Below are 18,356 nucleotides of genomic sequence, written 5' to 3' on the forward strand. Positions count from 1 at the left end.
TATGTTTCACAAATAATCCTTACACTCCAAAAGGTTGGAAATCATCTGGCTAAGAAAGTATGAATATCCCTTTCACTTTTGTGGAATCATAATTCAATTTGTGAAGAATACTCAGGCATTAGAGAGTAATGAGAACACCCATGCTGGTGAAAATACCGGCATCCATAGTTTTAAAAAGCAAGTGGGCATCCAAAGGGGGAAAAAAGTTAGTTATCTAAATGGGGAAAATCAGTTTACCTTCCCACTTCTTCTCAATAATATCAAAATTCTGACCTGGGCCTAAAGATACATATGAAAATGAAGTGCAATGAAATAAGTTCTTATTTGACTTTTTTTCCAGGTATGAAGACAACAAATGAATCTTCTACAACATGTAATAACTCAGGAATACAGCACCTTTGAGAACTTCTGAGGAACAAAATATTACTTGATAAGATGAATCCAAATAAAGAGCTCATAAGAGGATTTAAAAAAAAAAACCCTCCTGGTAAACAATATATCAACTGAAATAAAGAATTAATATTTAAAAAAATAATTTTCTATGAAAAAGAAAATTAGATACCATCTAAATCTAAATGTATTTATAGTTACAAACTTGGTTCCAATTCCCATTAATCTTACATAATGTTTGTAAGATCACTTACAGTGATCAACTATTTAAAATTTAACAATCCTTCCTATTTCACTTCATTTTATATTTTGCCAATTAAATTCAAGCAATTTTAAAGTTAATAATTTTATTTATAATAGAATGCATATTATGATATAATTTTTCTGAAATTCCTTCTCCATCCTCCATCCCTTCCTTTCATCCTCTGTTATTAAGTATACTCATTGAGGGGATATCTACAAGATGTTAATGATGGCTCTTTCCTCTTTATAATTTCTGGTAGTAATCTTATGTCATTTTCACAAACACAATAGACACGTATTCTTTTTAGAGAAAGGGAAAGAGAAGAAGAGGAAGAAGGAGAGGCCGAAGGAGGAGGCGGGGAAGGGGGAAGAAAACTTTCACCAACATAGTTGTCAGTTTTCCACCAACATGATTCCTCCATGTTTTCCACAATGGCTCCCCATGAGAGGGAAACTAATATAATTCAACAACTTTGTATCGCATTCCTATTCTTAGGGAAATGCCTGACAAAATGGGGCAATTACGCTGTTCGAAAATAACATACTCGTAAGTACGAATACTTTGAGGAACAAATTTTATTTTCAATTCAAGAAATTGGTTCAAATCACAGATTCCACCTAGACTTCATGCAGAACACAAAGTGATTTGGGATGACTACATCTGGTACTAAGTGGATTAATACAAGCTCAGTTTTTGTTGTTTGGCTTTGTAAGGTTATTGGTATTCATGCTAAACTTATACGTTATAGTCATGCTAGATTTATAGACAATAAGACAAATTTTAAAGAAACAAACTTCAGAGAGTATTTGTAACAGCATCTGGTGTAAGAAGATCCATGTTCATCATTATGTATACAGCAGTGTGTAAGCAATCACATTAGTAAAATAAAAAATCAATATATACAGATTTTCTTCCTTATCCACACCACTATGTTATCAGGAGATAATTAACTGAAAAACTTTAAAGACAGAGAAGTAACATTTATCTCTTAGAGATAATAATGTAGTTAAAAATCAGCAGCCGCACAAAAAGACATGCATATATTTAATTTAAACATTGAGTTCAAAAATTCACATGTTAACAACTGAAATGCTATATTCACCCCTCTCTATCGGGGGAGAGGGGACAAAATTAATATACAGGTGTTCTTTTACATCAAGCTATTTTTTGGAAGGGAAAAATATGATAATCTCTGAAATCCCTACATGTAAGGTATCAAACTCCTTCACACTTGGAAAATTTGTAAATTTTTGCAGATAGGCTAATGTAATAGTTGAACAGATATTTTATGAATCTGATCAATGTAAACAATAAAATCTGAATGATTTAGACCCCAATATAAGCAATGTCTTTTTCATAGAACCACAGAAGTTTAGATGTGCAATGGGCCATCTACTCAACTTGAATGGTTCTTAACTCTGGCAGTATGTCATCGGCCTTACAAAGATGCCTGGCCTCCAACTCCAACTCAGTCAAATCAGGAACGAGTTCTGAAAATGTGGTCCCTGGACCTGCAGCATCAACATCTCCAAAAAGCTTGTTAGAAATGCACATCTTGGACTCTACCCCAAATGCACCAAATCAGAAGTTCTGGAGGCAAGGCCCAGTAATCTGTTTTAATAAGCTCTTCAAGAGATCCTGATACTTGGTAAAGCTTGAGAACCAGGTCTGTAAGCTGAGGCCAGAGCATCATGAGTACCTTCTGCAGCACTCCCAGCTCATCCCAATGTGTTTTCGTTTCGAGACTCACAATCATTCATCCCTTTCAAGTCTTCCTTTATATGTGAGAATACCAAAGACAGCCTTTCCAAATGCAGCTGACCAATAGGGTTAAACTAAACCTCCCTGAAGGGCCCCAACGTCTATGACCTTTTGTACAAGGTACAGCTCTCCTCCTCACTCAGACAGATGCAATTTGAGAAACTAGAAGATTTGCCAACAATGTTCAAGGAAATATTGCATTCCTAACCCTGTGTCAAATCTTCAATCTTTATGAAATATATGGCAATAAAACATGACTCTTAGAAAAATCAATGTATGGAAAATAATATTTATGTATTCATTTCAGGTTGTAAATATTCCTAAATTATAATCTGATTTAATATGAAGAGGATTACTAAATTTAATTCTTTATCCATGTTAGCCCTGTTTTGAAAATACCACACACGAGGCATCTGCTCACTCACTCAGTAATGTCTTCCCTGTGAGGTTCCCCACGGGACCCTGAGGCTACGAGGATAAATAAATAGGACACGTGTGCCAGAATATCCTACCCATCTCACCGTGCATCGCCCGACCCTGAGCTGCATCACTGAATTCCACTTCATTAGCTACGTCTACACACCAGCAACAGTCTCTTTAGTGGGAAAATGACATGCTTTCCGTTGTAATCAATAGTTTCTCTTCATCAAAGCTGGACAAAATGTGTCACGACTACATGTTTACAATGATTTTTCTTTATAACAAGATGGGATGGTTTCTGCTTAAAATCAGCATGAACCACTGCCCCTCCCCGCCATGCACTTCTGCTTTCTTGGACTTTGGTCCTTTCTAAAAGGACACTGTTTAACTAGTGATACCCACACGAGCAGGTTAAATGGCAAGACATCCATTTATAATTGGATTCTGATCCTTTCACTTTGGCTGTTCTGTGCCCCAAGGTGCTCAGCTAAATTTCATCTTCAGTTATGGCCAATCAGAAAGAGCTGTAGCCAGCCCAGGGATCACGGAAAGGCCATCCCCCTGCTCAAATCTCTTAGCAGTGTGGATGCAGGGAGGGGCAGAGCAGGGCGGGAAGCCTCATCCTGCACAACCAGACGGAGCGTGCCTGGGAGAGCTGCTGGAGCCAGGTGCCCACCTCCTGACTCCCCGCTCTGTTCTGATGGGAGCTCTGGTGGGTGTGGGGTCACCAGAATCAGCTCCCCAAAGAGGGCCCTCAGGATGAACGTGCCCATGGGCCTGCTCTACTACCTTCCGATTCTCTGAAGAAAGTGGTCACCTGTGACCCTTACAAAAGTAATTTTCTCTTGAGGCTTGTGTTTCTGACATTCCACTGTTAAAGGGAGAAATATGGATAGAGTAACCAGGAAAAAGGCATGAGTCCAGCCAAAAAAACGAAGATATGAAAAGTGTCGGTTATTCAGGGATCCCTCAAGGATGACAAATTTGGAAGACTGCAAATTGCCTTGGATCAGTTGTTTCTAAGTAGCTGTCAGTGAAATGTGAGGTGCAAATCCAGAGGCAGACTGAGGCAGATGTGCTCTGGTGGAACCACACAGGAGCCTGGCGTCCGCTCCCCCGGCCTCGGCTCTCCCTCCTCGGTGCACGGCCCTGAAGATCTACGGAGCCTGAGGTCCCCAGGAGCACGCTCTGCAACCAACACTTAGGTGACACTGCAATTTCTTGAACCTTCAGGGATCCTTTAGGTACTAGCCACGGCCGGTTACATGGTGGAGTCCTCCCATTTCACCTTTGGTACCCCGCTGCATAAGCTCTGTAAGTGGGGGCTTCACGAATTTTCTGTAGGGGCTGACACCCATCCCGTCACCAAAGAATCCCTTACGTCATCTGCCACACCTGCGGTGCTGGTGACAGGTGCGCCTGGCCGCCTAGACACATCCAGTCCCGTGCAAGATGTGCCTTCACTACCTTTCCCGTGCCTGGACGTGTGCCTCACACCGGCTCCGACGCTTACCACACTGTGAAGGGCCCCCACACCATCCATTCCTCACCAGCACCAGCCCCTACGCCATCCCGTTTCCACCCGCCGGATGGCGGGTTACCTTGGCGACCCACAACAAGCTCACCAAAGGGGGAGAAAGAGCTTCATAGATCCACCGTGGTCTTCAGAACAATGACACAGAAATGGTTCAGTTTTAACAATCAATACGCGATCTTTTGAAATAAGGTGCTAGACTGCATGGTGTCCCCTAGGAAACCCATAGTGGCCCCCAAGATTCACCCCAGTTCGTACGTTACCGTTGCCTGAGAGTAAGGAATTTGAATGGCGGATCCCAGTTCCAATCTCTTCCAGCAGCTGGAGATCTGACCTCTCTGATGCTGGAAACTTGGACTTACACAATACACCCAGAGACATCCAGAAATCTGTTCACCAGCAGAAAGGATGAGGCTTCTCACCTCAGTAGTGCATCGAAACCTTTAACCGTAGGACCAATTGTCCATACAATTGTTTAAATATGGGAAACAGCCAACGTTAGAACAGACGGAAGTCCAGCTGAGGTTATTTCCACAATGTAACAAGACCTAAGAGCTCACTCCCCGCCTGCCCGGATGACCCCTCCCAGTGCAGCTGCATCCAGGACAGAACCCGAGCTCTCAGATGCACGTGAACACGGGCTGGAGGATGGGTGCACTGAGCACGCGCTCAGGAGCAAGCGGCGAGTAGCGTCCAGCACAGCAGGGAAGCAAAGGCCCAGGGCCTGCTGATGTTTCTAAAGGTCTTGCCCAAATCAAGTAGATGTGCCCAGCTCTGGATCCCAGAAGGGCAGCCAAAGTTACAAAGGTGAGACTGAGTGAATCTGCCATGCTAAGAAAAGTAAGCAAACAAAACATCCTGAGTGATGCATTTCAATATAGAGCACACTGTCCTTAGACACAGCCCACGTCAAAGAGGTTATCAGCGTGTTACATTGTTCATCAGGCTCAAGTTTTCCACTTCTAAAAGAGAAAAATCAAGATACTTTATAAATTAAAATCAGATATAATCGCATTCTGTAATTTTTTCTTTCCAAGACAATAGGTAACCATCAGCGTTTTAGGCCACCTCCTCTTGCTTTATATGGCTTTTTGATGTAAACAAGTCATTAACATCCACTTGACAAATAACCTAAATGCACAACATTTTTTAATGGCCAAGAAGAACATGATTGACTTATCTAGAAAGCCACTCACAAATTTAAAACCTGGGAGACATCTGCAGTCAGTGTAGATCAAATTTACACGTTTTAGATGACAAGTTTCCAGAGGAAGAAGCCACATTGATATAATTACCCAAATTACATGACTGTTTCGTTTATATACATGTGTTTAATAAGTCCCTTTAAGCATGAATATGGTGAAGCCATCCATTATTGTATTTAGCGGCTTCAGCACAAGCGTTTTGGGACTCACAAGCATCTGGGCATCTGGGAAAGGAAATGGATGCCCAGCCAGGTTCCTCTCTCCTGCTCACAAGAAGCCTGACCGCGGCTTTCAGCTAACACGCGGGAACTGTGAGCCGCACTGTCTCCGCGCGTCCCAAGGCGCTGGGTCAGACCCCAAGTGACAATTGACTCACAAGCAGCTTGTAGTCCGAGTGGCTCGTGCAGCCCGGCAACCACTTCCCTTCTTCACCGTCGCTCAGCATAATGGGGTCGAAGGAGGGACTCCACTATAGTAAATATCACAGTGACAAACTCGGGATGCACGCAAGTATCGAGAAAAGCACAAGACGGCGTGGATGGAGGAAGAGGAGATGACCGTATGACTCCCAATGTGTGCATAGAACAATTGTATTAAAAGCAAAAATATGTACCTAAAATATCCAGAGAATGACCTCTGAGCACGCACATGGTCAGAGCAGTGGAGAGTATCTCCTGAAGAGATCTGCTGGGGATGCAGGATGGGAAAGACTTTCCAACCACGTCTCTCTTCTCCTCAGTAGGAGACTGAAATTGGGGCGCAGACGTAAGAAGCCGTCAGCATATTTAATATGCCAGAGCCAGTCTCTAAATGTGAAAGCAAATGTCCAGAAAAATAACAGTCACCTTGGGATACTGAGGCAGCCAAATCTAAGGCGGAAAACATCAATTTTTGAAGTTCACCAAAAACCTGGTTTTCAAGCAGCCCGACTTCAAAGGCAAATACAGTATTTCTCCTTTAGTCTGGCTGTGGCAAGAAAAAGCGTGTCCTTGGGAGGTCTTCTTTATTTCGTGAAGGAAGCAAAGGTGCTTCTGAATTGGTCACATCAATTACGTATTAGAAAAACAACCCCCTAGGAAGCAGACACTCCGACACTTCTCTGGGCAACTGGAGTCTGTTCCCATCAGATCTTCTCAGGATGCATGCTATCGTCAGCATCAAAATCTGTTATACAAGCGACCACCTGTGCTCTGAAGATGAGGAATGACGATGGGCAGGAAAAATGTCTGCTCTAACTACGAAACAAAGTGATTTGCATCCACACTCAGCAAATTTGAGGTTTCGCGGTCCCTCTAGCTTCTGTCCTGCCAACAACAAATGGCAAGGACCAAGAGAAGCAATGTGGGTCAGTAAGCGCGTCCCGTTGCAGCACATCTTCCACTCTCTACTGACAGAACAGCAGCATTAGGTACTGCATTGTTTTAATACTCCCGTGTGTGTGTGCAGGAATTGGGAGAGGAAAACCGAGGAGCAGCCGCAGTGCAGGAAGCCTTTGTCAACCATGCAAATCCAAAGGCAGCCAGGAGGCTCGTCTCCATATAGCTGTGTGTGTTAACGGGTGTTTGCAACGGCAGCTTCAAGCTCCACAAAGCACGTGAGGTATCATCGTCAGGATGCAATGTTTCTGCTGCTATATTTAATAAAGTGCAAAAAATATTCCATGCAAAGGACCTACGCTATTCTTTAAAGTACTCACATACACATACACACTTCTTTCCCCACCCCCGAACATGAAAGCTCATGATTTCCCAACCTTTCAAAGAATTTTCTCCTCTTCTGGCTAGAGAATCAGTTGTACCATTGTAAGCGTAAATACTGTTTGTTGGAGGAATATAATTAGTGACAATCAATCCATAACCTAGAGTATTTAACATGCAAAGACTTGTATTGAGTTTATCTAAAATTCGATATTTCATATGGAATCTTGATTTGACACAGGTGTACATTATGCTAAATCCTTTTTTAAAAAAGTCTTGTTGTTTTAGTATTCTCCTAAAATATATCAAAGTCCCATAGTCTGAAAACTAGTCTTCTATGGTAGGATAATTTAATCTTTTCACCCCATTTTTTTCACTGTAAACATGAATAACTATGAAATTGTCATGAAAACTACATTTGAAATTCAGCTTGTGATCATTTTAACTTCAATTTAACATTTTCAGACAAAGCAATATTTGGGATAAATGTGCATTTAACATTACTACAAATTTAATGAAAAAAGCATTTGTTTGCGCAACCTACATCCCTGGGTATACCCGTTCAGAAGATTCCTTTTCCTCAAACGTTATCTGAATCAAACATCGAGTGTGCTTTCTGCACGTGGCATACCCATTGCTGCATGTGGCTTACTGAATTCTGACTTCTCTCTGGCCCCAGAGAAATTATTATCTACACAGCGTCCTCACTGACTTATTTTTTAACTCTCTTTGGCTCCGTTCCATTCGAGGTTCGAAGCATAGCTACTACCCCAGGCAAGTAGATTTATAAAACTCTAACAACCAGGTTCCTTTTCAGATCTCACCTAGAGCTTCCAATCTTAGAATAGTTGCATTTGGCATTTTTCCCTGTTTGTTTTTTTTTTTTTTTTTTAGTTAACTCTACAAAGCATACATTACAGGATATTTTAAGGGCAGCACCCAAGGCTGCCACCCCGAGTCACCAGGGCACCACTGTACCTGTCTCTGGGGATAGTTAATAGACCTCATGATCACACATGGGTGCAGCTCATCCCCAGAAACCCTGTTCCTTATTTACAGGTGGGAGCAAGCGTGGGCTGTGCAAATACACTTGGCAAAGTCTTACTTCCATTTAACAGATGTATCTCTATACAAACGGCCACAAAAATTAAATTCAGGTAAAACTTTCATCATGTGTCCGTGATCATATTTTAAAACACATAGCTTACAGCATTACTTATTTTCTTAAAATTGAAGAATTAACACATACATTTTTTTCTAAGTAAATTTGCTTCAAAATGTAGATTGCCATGCAATCCTGACCATATTTATCGGTCCTGATTTCTTTATTCTGTGAAGACTTGAACATATCTATGGAACTTTATTAAACTTTCATTTCTGTAGAGGCATAAAACTCGTTGGCATTTTCTTTTGTTTTGGAAATAAAATTTAGAAATAATCTTTCCTAGAGATTTCCTAAATGGACCAAAGCACTTCTTTTTTAAACCAAGTGGAATTTAATTAAAATGACATGAATTGTTGGGAACGTAAGAAGTTGCAGCCTTGCTGAGCCCCGCCCTGTGGTTTTGCGTCTGGCCCACGCATGCGGAAACTCCACAAGCGTGTGCTAACACCCCTCTCACACGTGAGTGCAGTTGGTGGACGGCGGGGTGTCTACTCGACTTCTGTTCTCTTTAGTATCATTAGGAGGCAATGCATTGCGAATGTGGCACTTGAACACTTGCTTATAGGCCTTCCTAAAATTCTCAGAGAGAAAAGCGTATATGATGGGGTTCACCGAGGAATTACTGTACGCCAGGCAGTGGGCGGCGATTCTGAAGAGGAAGGAGGCGGGGGTCAGCGGGAAATCCCCAAACCCAGCCCAGAGATTGATGATGTGGTGCGGCAGCCAGGATATCCCAAAAACCACAACCACCACCAGAAGCGTCTGCGCGGTCTAGAGGAAGAGGAAAACAAAGGAAACGTCAATTAGAACAGGAGAATAATCCGGAGCTTGGGACACGCTCTAAGATCGCTTTATGTATATTGCGATGGAATCAGATACTGAATCCGCTTTAAGTGTTGGCCACGACTTCATATCACAGTTTTGTTCCAAACTTGTCCGGGACGTGGAATAACTTCATCACGTATGTGAGACGCATGTGGATTACGGGAAGCGTATTCTGGATCGTGGGAATACAAATGTGCAGAGACTAAACACTGTGACTTTAAAACCACAAAGCTCTGAGCAGGGCACACGCTGAGACAGTGTCCCCTGAGATGCAGCTCAGGTGAGCGCTCGAAACCTCTCCGAACGGTGCCTCGACGACCGTGTATGTCTTTATTTCTCCTCGTTGATCTCTGCCAAGTGAAAGACCCCAACACACTGATGCATTCCAGAGAGACATCTCAGATTCTGTCGGGGGGCCAACTAGCCCCATTGTTCGGCTTGCATGTAACCCTTCCCTCGCTGCCCCTAAATCGAAAAGAGCTGAAGGCAAAGGCAGGACCCACGTGTTTCCACTGAGATTTGTGCCAAGCAGGGGATGGAAGAAAGCCGTACCTGATTAAGGACCTCAGCACAAGACGAGCCTTCCCTCCAGCTCCCTGTCTGCAGCATGCTTTGTGTGCTTGCCCGTCACCTCCTCAGTGGGCTGGGCTTGAGCCTGAGGACCACCTTTCCTGTGTTTCATGGCAGCCCGTTGGGTACATGTTTGAAAAGCAACAACTAGATAGTAATGCTTGGATTGGGTGGAAACTACCTATGGCTTCAAACAAAAGATGGTGAGCTCTTAATATTTTTTAAACTAAAATACAACACAATCAGCTGGCTCCTTCCTTAAAAGGTGGCTCAGGAACCAAGCAGGGTCCTGACTGCTGATGGCCTCAGCGGCACTGGGGCAGTGGTGGACGACCGGGAATGTCCTGACTGCTGGCCGTGTGCGGGAAGCAGACCCCATCAGGATCTCGGGTCTGGGATGAGAACGCTGAGATTTAGAAAGGTCAAGACAGGTGCCTGGTGTTCCAGAGCCGAATGCTAAGTTAGAGTGGGAAGCCCGGTAATGTGATCCCAAACCCATGTTCTGAATGCTCAGACACAGGGAAAGAATAGCTTGCAAAATCTGCCTAGTCACCATCAACCCCATCTCCCACTCTGCGCCCCTCCCCGAGCTCCGGGGAAACCAGAGCATCAGGGCACTAGGGCGGACAATCAAAGCCTCAGAAGACAGCGGTCACCTGGACCTCCAACGGAACCATGCACGGAAATGTCCCCAGCCCCCTGTGCTCGACTGCTCCAGCTCCCAGGTCACCACCGTCAGGGAAGGGGATCTGGAGGAGATGAGAGATGCAGGCTCGGAGCCCCTTGCCTGAAGGTTGGAATCTTCTCTCTCAGACTGAGCCCTGGTTGCTAGAGTTTGTGGAGTGGAAACACAGACGTCCGGAGCACTGGTCCCCAGCACCTTTCCCTGACCTCCCTGCCAGAGCTTTCCCTTCTACACAGAGCAAACCCCGACCGACCGGAATGGACAAATAAGGGGAAGGAGGTTGGGAGGACTGAAGGAGATGGAAGGAAGAAGCTGAAGAGCACGGGGACGCTCATTCTCAGGTCCTCACATGGAGCGAGGGCAGGATGCAGGAGGTGGTTCCATGGCTAGGACATCCCTGGGAACGTACTGCCTCAAGCCCTGCCCTGCGGCCCCCTCCACCGGCCCCGTGAAAATGAGAACCCCGCTGAAGATGCCACACCCCCAGGAGGGCAGGAGTGAGCTGCCCATGCCCACAGGACCAACGTTGGCAGCAAACCCACACGCAGCACACATCCCTCAGAGACATGGGCTGGAAGGCAGACGCTCCGTAACCAGGTGGAGGCAGAGATGCAGGAGGAGGGTGGGATTTCAGGGCAAGGCCAGGACAAATGCATCGGAGGGGCAGGACATGACAGGACTGCTCACCATCACAAGGTGCCATGGATTGTGCAGAAGCCTGGGACTCACGCTAGCCATAACCTGGATGTGCAGCCTTAGAAAAATGCCGTAACCTCCCTGGGCCTCGACACCCTGCCCCGGTGAAATGATTCTGACTGTGCCTCATTCATTCAAATGCTTGAAACAACTCAGGTAAAATCCAACAACAGGTTTTTTTATAGGGTGGCAGGATTACATATTAAAACCGCTTACTGCATGACACACAAAGCAAACAAGAAATTTGCTCACATATATTAACAGATTGTCTGCTATCAATCCATTTATCCATTAGTATATGAGAGATTCCATTCCCAGATGATTTAATCAAAAACAATCGAGACATAATTATACCCACAAATAGAACAGAGCATATCATCTTTTCTTTCTAAGACAGAGAGGACATCTCTCTACTTCACCAAATGAATACCCTCTGGATATCCCATTTCATTGCATCTTTCAGGAAGTTTCTACTAAGTGCCAAGCTTAGGACAGAAACAGACCCCAGCAGCTTATTGATAAGATCCAGTCCGTGGGGCAAAGGTAATGTGCGTGAATATGGCATATTTTATATGCGTATGTTTGCAGTTCATCCCAAATTTACCTCTCAATTTTTAGTGATTCCTCCGATCTTCTCAGAACCATGAACAAGGCTCTTTACTTGGTCTCCGCATAGCATTGAATATGAGAGGACTACAATTTACAATAGATGTCGGGAAAGAACTCTTGCGTCCTTGATCATCATAAATATTTAGAAGGACAAACAAGGTGCTCTGTGATGTTATGACTACCATTTGTGGGTGAAAATGTCTGGCTATATCTCCTCCCTAAACATCTTGTCCAATACTCTTATTCTATTTTCTAAAATCAGAGATTCTATAGGTATCATGTAAGAGTTAGAATAATCCTGATTTGTAACATAGTTTTTCTCAAAATGTGAACTGTAATAAATACCAGGGTGTTAGATGCCTTAATATGACTCAGGAGAAGCTTGTTTAAATCAGGATTCACGGAATGAGAAAGACAAAAGTGGGTAGAAGTCCCTTCGGGGCCCCTCCCCCATTTCCCCTGAGGACCGGTGTCAGCACAAGTCAAAGAGGAAGAGAGGACAATGCATCCGATTTTGGGGCTTAGGAGAGAGATTAAAGTAACATCTCTGAAAAGACAGTTAAGCCAGAGCCTCCTAGAATCACATCAACAATGATAAATACACAATAAGATGGTTTTGTGCAAATTATGGACGTCAGGAACTCTACCCTCTGTCCCAATCAACCTAGAACACATCTCCTAAAGAGAATCCAAAAAACCACCTGTTTCCTCACCTCTCCAAACCTCCGTCTAAGTTTTCATGCAGCAGCTGGTCACCTGTGATGCCCTCAGAAGCTGACTTCCATCCCTACCCTGTGCCTCATGGTCAGAGGTCCATTTCAGATATCTGTACCAAAGAACCTAAATGTCACAGGCAGTGGTGGATATAAGGATAATTAGGAATAAAAACGAACTAAGCTCTGAAATGTGACATATAGAATATATATTTGTGAATATTACCTTTTTTTTCGATGCTTCTGACTTCTTCGACATGTTCTTCAATTTTTTATGCAAATGATTCAGGACCTGGAAAACACAGACTAATAAAACTGTTTGCCTCTTGCCCACAGTTCCTTGTCTGATTTGCACTGACAATTCTTGACACTCTGACCTGGTAATCACATTACTTACAAAACCATTCAAATCGAAATGCACATAGGGTGCCAAAGTAATAAGGACTATGAACTGCCAGCTGCAACTGTTTAACACTTAGGGGTATCCAGGGACTGTTGTGGTCACAGCATCTATTTGCAGAGAAACTGGGGCGTGTGGCTCTGGAGTTTTATCCAGAAAGTGTCACATTGTTACCCCTTTATGGGTCCTTACTTGTCTACCTTCCACCTCAGTTTCCCCAAGATTCCACATTTTAACAATCACCAGGTCCCTGCTGTATGTAGGGCGTGATGCCAAATCCTAGAAACGTGGAAAAACCAGAGGTGTCCCTCCAGTGCACTGTCCAATGGGGAAAGCAAGCAAGTGAGCAAATCAAGATGATATAATCAGAGTTCTCCAGTGCAGCCAAAGTTTGCTTCAACTTATTCCTTCTGTTTTCCTGTTGCGGGCTCCTCACAGCAAATTCCCACCCACCTGCTTTCCTTGAGTTCTTTATTCTAATTCTACCTACTGTTCCATGAGTTTAGACAACTCACCATGTGGGGGACTCAGCCTCTCTGGGGATTTATAGACGGTTTAGCAAGGTTTTACAATTAACATCCCTGTCAGAGGATCTCCTGAGAGATACTGGCTCTGTTCATTAGCGAAACTATTTCTGCCTTCTCTTGCCAGTGTAATACTCAGGAGAAATGATGTGAAACATTTGGGTTATATGTACGAATTTACAACATAAGCTCGGTCTTACACAACAGAGCCCACCCTGCAGACTTGTACCGGGGTTCATTTTTATATACCATCTGAGTGAACACCTAAGGAAAAATTAGCCTCTGGATGACTAAGGGCTTCAGGTTGTCTGTAGTTTGCCAAATGAGGCTCTGAGAGAACTAGAAACCGCTTTCCAGACACTTTTTTGTTTCCCTCTAGCACCTCAGCATGGAAATAATGCAATCAATTTGGACTCACTGCAAAAGTCTGCTGCACTCAGCTAGATGCAGGACTTCTGGAGTGATCAGTTATACCCTAATTAAGAAACTACAGGATTTATTTACCAACTTCATGAGCTCTAAGCAAGTTAAGCAGACATCACGGGGTGTGAATTTCTGACACCAAATTCTCAGCCCTACCGAACTACTTCCCCCTTCCTACAGTGGCTTAGCATCATCTCCAACAAGACGAGTCTTTCACTTGGTACAGTAACATTTAGGATTGCTTTCAATACATTGACGATAGATTAGTTAACTGTTCTGCCAACAGAAATTAGGGTTCCAGGAACTGAATGTAAGAGAAAAACAGAAGAGCTTTTGCAGGATCTTGTCTAGGGAGCACGGGTCGTGTGAGTTTCCTTGTTGGCAGCCTCCCCAGCAAGAGACCACAGGAGGACACTGGTCATTGAGGACAAGGGACAAGAAGAGAGAAGAGAGGACAGGCAGCATAACAAAATCAGAAAGGGACATCTGGAGAGGAGGCCAAACAGAAAAGTGAAATATCTGCTTCACAATGCTGCCCGAGGGTCTATTCACTCCTTCAACAAACTCATTGCATCATATCTCAGGGACTTCAAGCCACCTGTGGAATGTGGAGTGGTCAACAGAGAAAATACCCACATATAGGGGCACCTGGGTGGCTCAGTCATTAAGCGTCTGCCTTCGGCTCAGGTCATGATCCCAGGGTCCTGGGATCGAGCCCCACATCGGGCTCCCTGCTCCTCGGGAAGCCTGCTTCTCCCTCTCCCACTCCCCCTGCTTGTGTTCCCTCTCTCGCTGTGTCTCTCTCTGTCAAATAAATAAATAAAATCTTTAAAAAAAAAAGAAAAGAAAATACCCACGTATAGTTTTCTTCGCTGTTTCCCTTCAATAGCCCAAACTACGAGCACACATTGATATATTATAATGCATATATTGATATATATTTGATGAGATCTTGCCATCAAAGGTATCATGATGGGTTGTAACTGCATTTCTGTGAAGGATGATGATGGCATGATGGTGTCACTCTGTGGTTCTATACACTTAGCTGTGTGTGGGAGGCATACACTCAAACCTGAGCCAAGGTCACCTTGGGCATCAGATGTCTCTGGGGATGTGCGAGAATTTGGCAGGTGGGCACATGAAGAGTTTACCCTCATGTCAGATAGTGGATGGTCCCAAACAAGAAGTCCCTCCAGGGAAAGAGAGCAAGGGGCCAGCCCCCTGCAAAAAGGAGCACGACAAGCACACACCACCCCGGGCATTCTGTGTGTTTCTCAGGGCCGGTCAGGCACAAACTTTCTACACGAAGCCATAAGGTTTGGGGAGTAGAAGGCAGCACTCGAATGCAATTCCCTTGTTGAGTTAAAAAAAAATGGAAAAAATGGAATCTCAGATGACTTTTCAGCCATTTGTGATTTTTCATCGTGGCCATCAGTCCCGGGCTTGGAGAAAGAGCTAGTCCTGGACCTAACATTCAAGAAGAATCGTTAGCTGGACAGTGTTCCTTAATGATGGAGGCAAAGAAAAGCAGCTGGAAAGAAACACCTAAGCTATTCTTCAAGCCCTAGATTGAATCTGAAAATATTAGCTTGAATGTAAAAGAAATTTCCAGTTATGCTTAAAAGCAAACTATTTCCATGTAAAAAGTACCCCAATGAGCATGCATTTGTTGATTTTTTTTAAACTATTTTGAAACTTTGCCCTATGTGTGAATTTCATAAATTCTCAGATGACAGAAATGTAGCCTAATTTTTCCTAAAATTTTGCCTTGTCATTTCCTTCGAGAACACCTGGAGACTTTTGGGAAGTGAAAGAACAGTATACTTCAGCTCTACTTCAGGTGATTATGAATTCACCACCAAATATTTTGAGAACACTTGGAGTCCTGAGCTTCATGCTCCTAAGGCCCTCCCTTGGTGACTGGAAACTGCCTTAAAACCCTTCCTGAACCATCTACCGGCTTCATAATCTGGGTCAGTTGCTTTGCTCTTCCCAAACCCTTTCCTGGATGCTCCTGCCCACAGGCTTGTGCAGACTGAGCAAGACAGGTGCTGAGGTTGAGCACTGCACTGGTAGAACCACGTTTTGTATTGTTTTCTCTTTTGCATTTGAAGAAGGCTAAGTGAATAAACCAGCCATTTTGCAAAGAGCTAAACTACAGCTATCTTCCAAATGTCCTATCTTGCCCTATCTCTTCCATGTATCTTTATATATAACCCTTTGATGCAGGCCATTCTTTCAGATAATATCCAAAACTATTACCGTTCAAACAGACACAACTCTACATAGATGATATGGGGCAGGGGAAAACAGAAACCAGGGGGCTTATAGTAAACACTTTTGCTGGGAAAAATATGAATTGAATGTAAGTAAGTATTGCTCTCTGTAATCTGGTTACTCATGGCCCTAGAGTCATGGCCTTATCAGAAACAGAAGGAGAGACAGAGAAAGACGAAAATAAAATGCTGGGAATTTCAAAAGTTGGCAGCAGAGATGTTTTCCTCATGGTGATGATACTCCCAGAATACGTTGGGGAGCTGGGCTTTACCCCCAGGAATCACTGTCACGTGATTAAGCATATATTCTTACTCAAGCACAAACAAGTGTATCCAGAAAGTTGAAGACTGATCAGTATGACAGCTTCAAAACCCACTGTTATTAATGAGAGAGGATGTGAGTTTGCTGAGCTCTGCCAAGATATGCGAAGGGAGGATGGGAGCAATTTTCCTGGTAAGGAGGGAGGGGTAGGTAGCTGGGCCAGAAGTGACAATAATGCAACTCTTGATGAGAGTTAGGGATTTAGGCCTGAATCACTTCATGTTGTCTACACAACCATTCTAAACAGAATTGAAACCCATCCATCCGAAGTTCTCTGGAGACTCAGGTCAAGATACTGTGAAGAAATATTCTTTTAGCACTGGGGTTTATCAAGCTTAAGCTTCCGCTAAAATACAGTACAAAGTGCCTTCACCAGGAGCAGAGGCTTCAAGGAGCAGGAAGGGGACCTGGGCAACCAGCCAGGCGCCCCAGGCAAGGGCAGGGGAGGGGGCAAGGGGTGGTGCGCTCTGGCTTACCGTGCTCCCTGCGGCTCTGCAGTCCTGCAGTCTGAGCCCCAGATTGGATCCGCGGTGCTGGGTGTGGGTGGCTAAAACTGAGGGCAATTCGGCTGCCAAGGGGACAAACTCAGGGTCCAGGGCTGTGGTGGTGGGAGGCCGAGGGGTGGCAGGACCTCTGGGAAGTGACCTGCAAGCTTTCCCCAGTGGCTCCCAGACTCCAAGTAACTTTCCCGCGCACCCTCTCACACACCATCCACCAGGGGAGAGAAAGGGCTGTGGGGAAGGTTCTCAACCCAAGCTGCCCAGAAAACTGGAGCCGGTGAGGGCAAAGGGGCTCCGAGAGGGGCGCGGGGACACAGGAGCTACCCCGAGGCCTCGAGCCCGCCGCCCGCCTGAGCCCCCGCCCCTGCCCGCGCCCCTGCCCGCGCCCCGGGCGCCCACCTTGGCATAGCAGAAGCAAATGAGCAGAAGCGGCAGCAGGTAGCCAAAGACGAAGGTGCACACCACATAGGCCTTCTTGTGGCCCTGGTTGGGCCACTGCTCCCAGCAGAAGGTCTGATTGCTGACTTCCAAGTGGAAGAGGCTGTAGTGGTAGGCCACGGGCGAGGCCATGGCGATGGACAGCGCCCAGATGAAGCCCAGGCCCAGCAGCGTATTGCGGGACACCCGCAGGGAGGAGGAGCGCCGCAAGTGCACTATGGCCACGTAGCGGTCCACCGACATCGCGGCCAGGGTGAAGATGCTGACCAGCATGGAGACAGTGAAGAAGTAGTGGGTGAACCTGCAGATGAAGGCGCCCAGCACCCAGGTGGGCAGCGCGTACACCGTGGCCTGGAAGGGGATGCAGAAGAGCAGGTAGGCCAGGTCGGCGATGCTCAGGTTGAGGATGAACAGGTTGGTGGTGCTGCGCGGCTTCCCCGGCTTGCTGCGCGCCAGCACGGTGATCACCAGGCTGTTGCCCAGCACGCCGAACGCGAAGATCAGGCCGAAGAGCACCAGAGTGATGAAGTTCTCAACGTCGATGCCGAAGAGCGGTCTGGGCTCCGGGGCGGGGGGCTTGGGCCCGCTAGCGTTCCCCTCGCTGAGGTTCCCGGCTGCCAGCTCCATGGCCCGCGGGCGCCCGGACGCGCTGGCGGGGGTGCCCTGCTGAGGAAGAAAGCTCGGAGGAGCCAGGGGTCCCGACCCTGAGCACGCAGAGGGCGAGTTTCCGATCCTGAAGCTCCGCGATGGGCACGCACCCTGCGGCTGAGCCTACTGGCACCCTCTTTGTGCGAGGCCGCCTGCGAGGAGCCCAGATCGGGACCTTCCCGGGAATGCGTGGCAGTCCCGAGAGCGCGGGCTTCCCTCTGCCCGGGCGCTGCTGCCCTCTGCGCGGCCGCCCAGACCGGGGAGGAGGGACCCGCCAGTGCAGCTGCAGGGGTGGAGAGACCCCTCTGCGC

General features: G+C 45.7%; 1 protein-coding gene across 1 annotated transcript; it reads right to left on the reverse strand.

Annotated features, from left to right (window-relative positions):
• Window positions 1-8,869: 8,869 nt before the first annotated feature.
• GALR1 (galanin receptor 1) lies at window positions 8,870-18,024 on the reverse strand. Its single transcript, XM_021686425.1, has 3 exons — window positions 17,359-18,024; window positions 12,741-12,806; window positions 8,870-9,187 (listed from the first exon to the last, which is right to left on the reverse strand). The coding sequence occupies exons 1-3, from the start codon at window positions 18,022-18,024 to the stop codon at window positions 8,870-8,872; spliced, it is 1,050 nt and encodes a 349-aa protein (XP_021542100.1).
• Between the last annotated feature and the right edge of the window lie 332 nt (window positions 18,025-18,356).

This window comes from Neomonachus schauinslandi, chromosome 14, assembly GCF_002201575.2.
Source record: "Neomonachus schauinslandi chromosome 14, ASM220157v2, whole genome shotgun sequence".
NCBI lineage: Eukaryota > Metazoa > Chordata > Mammalia > Carnivora > Phocidae > Neomonachus > Neomonachus schauinslandi.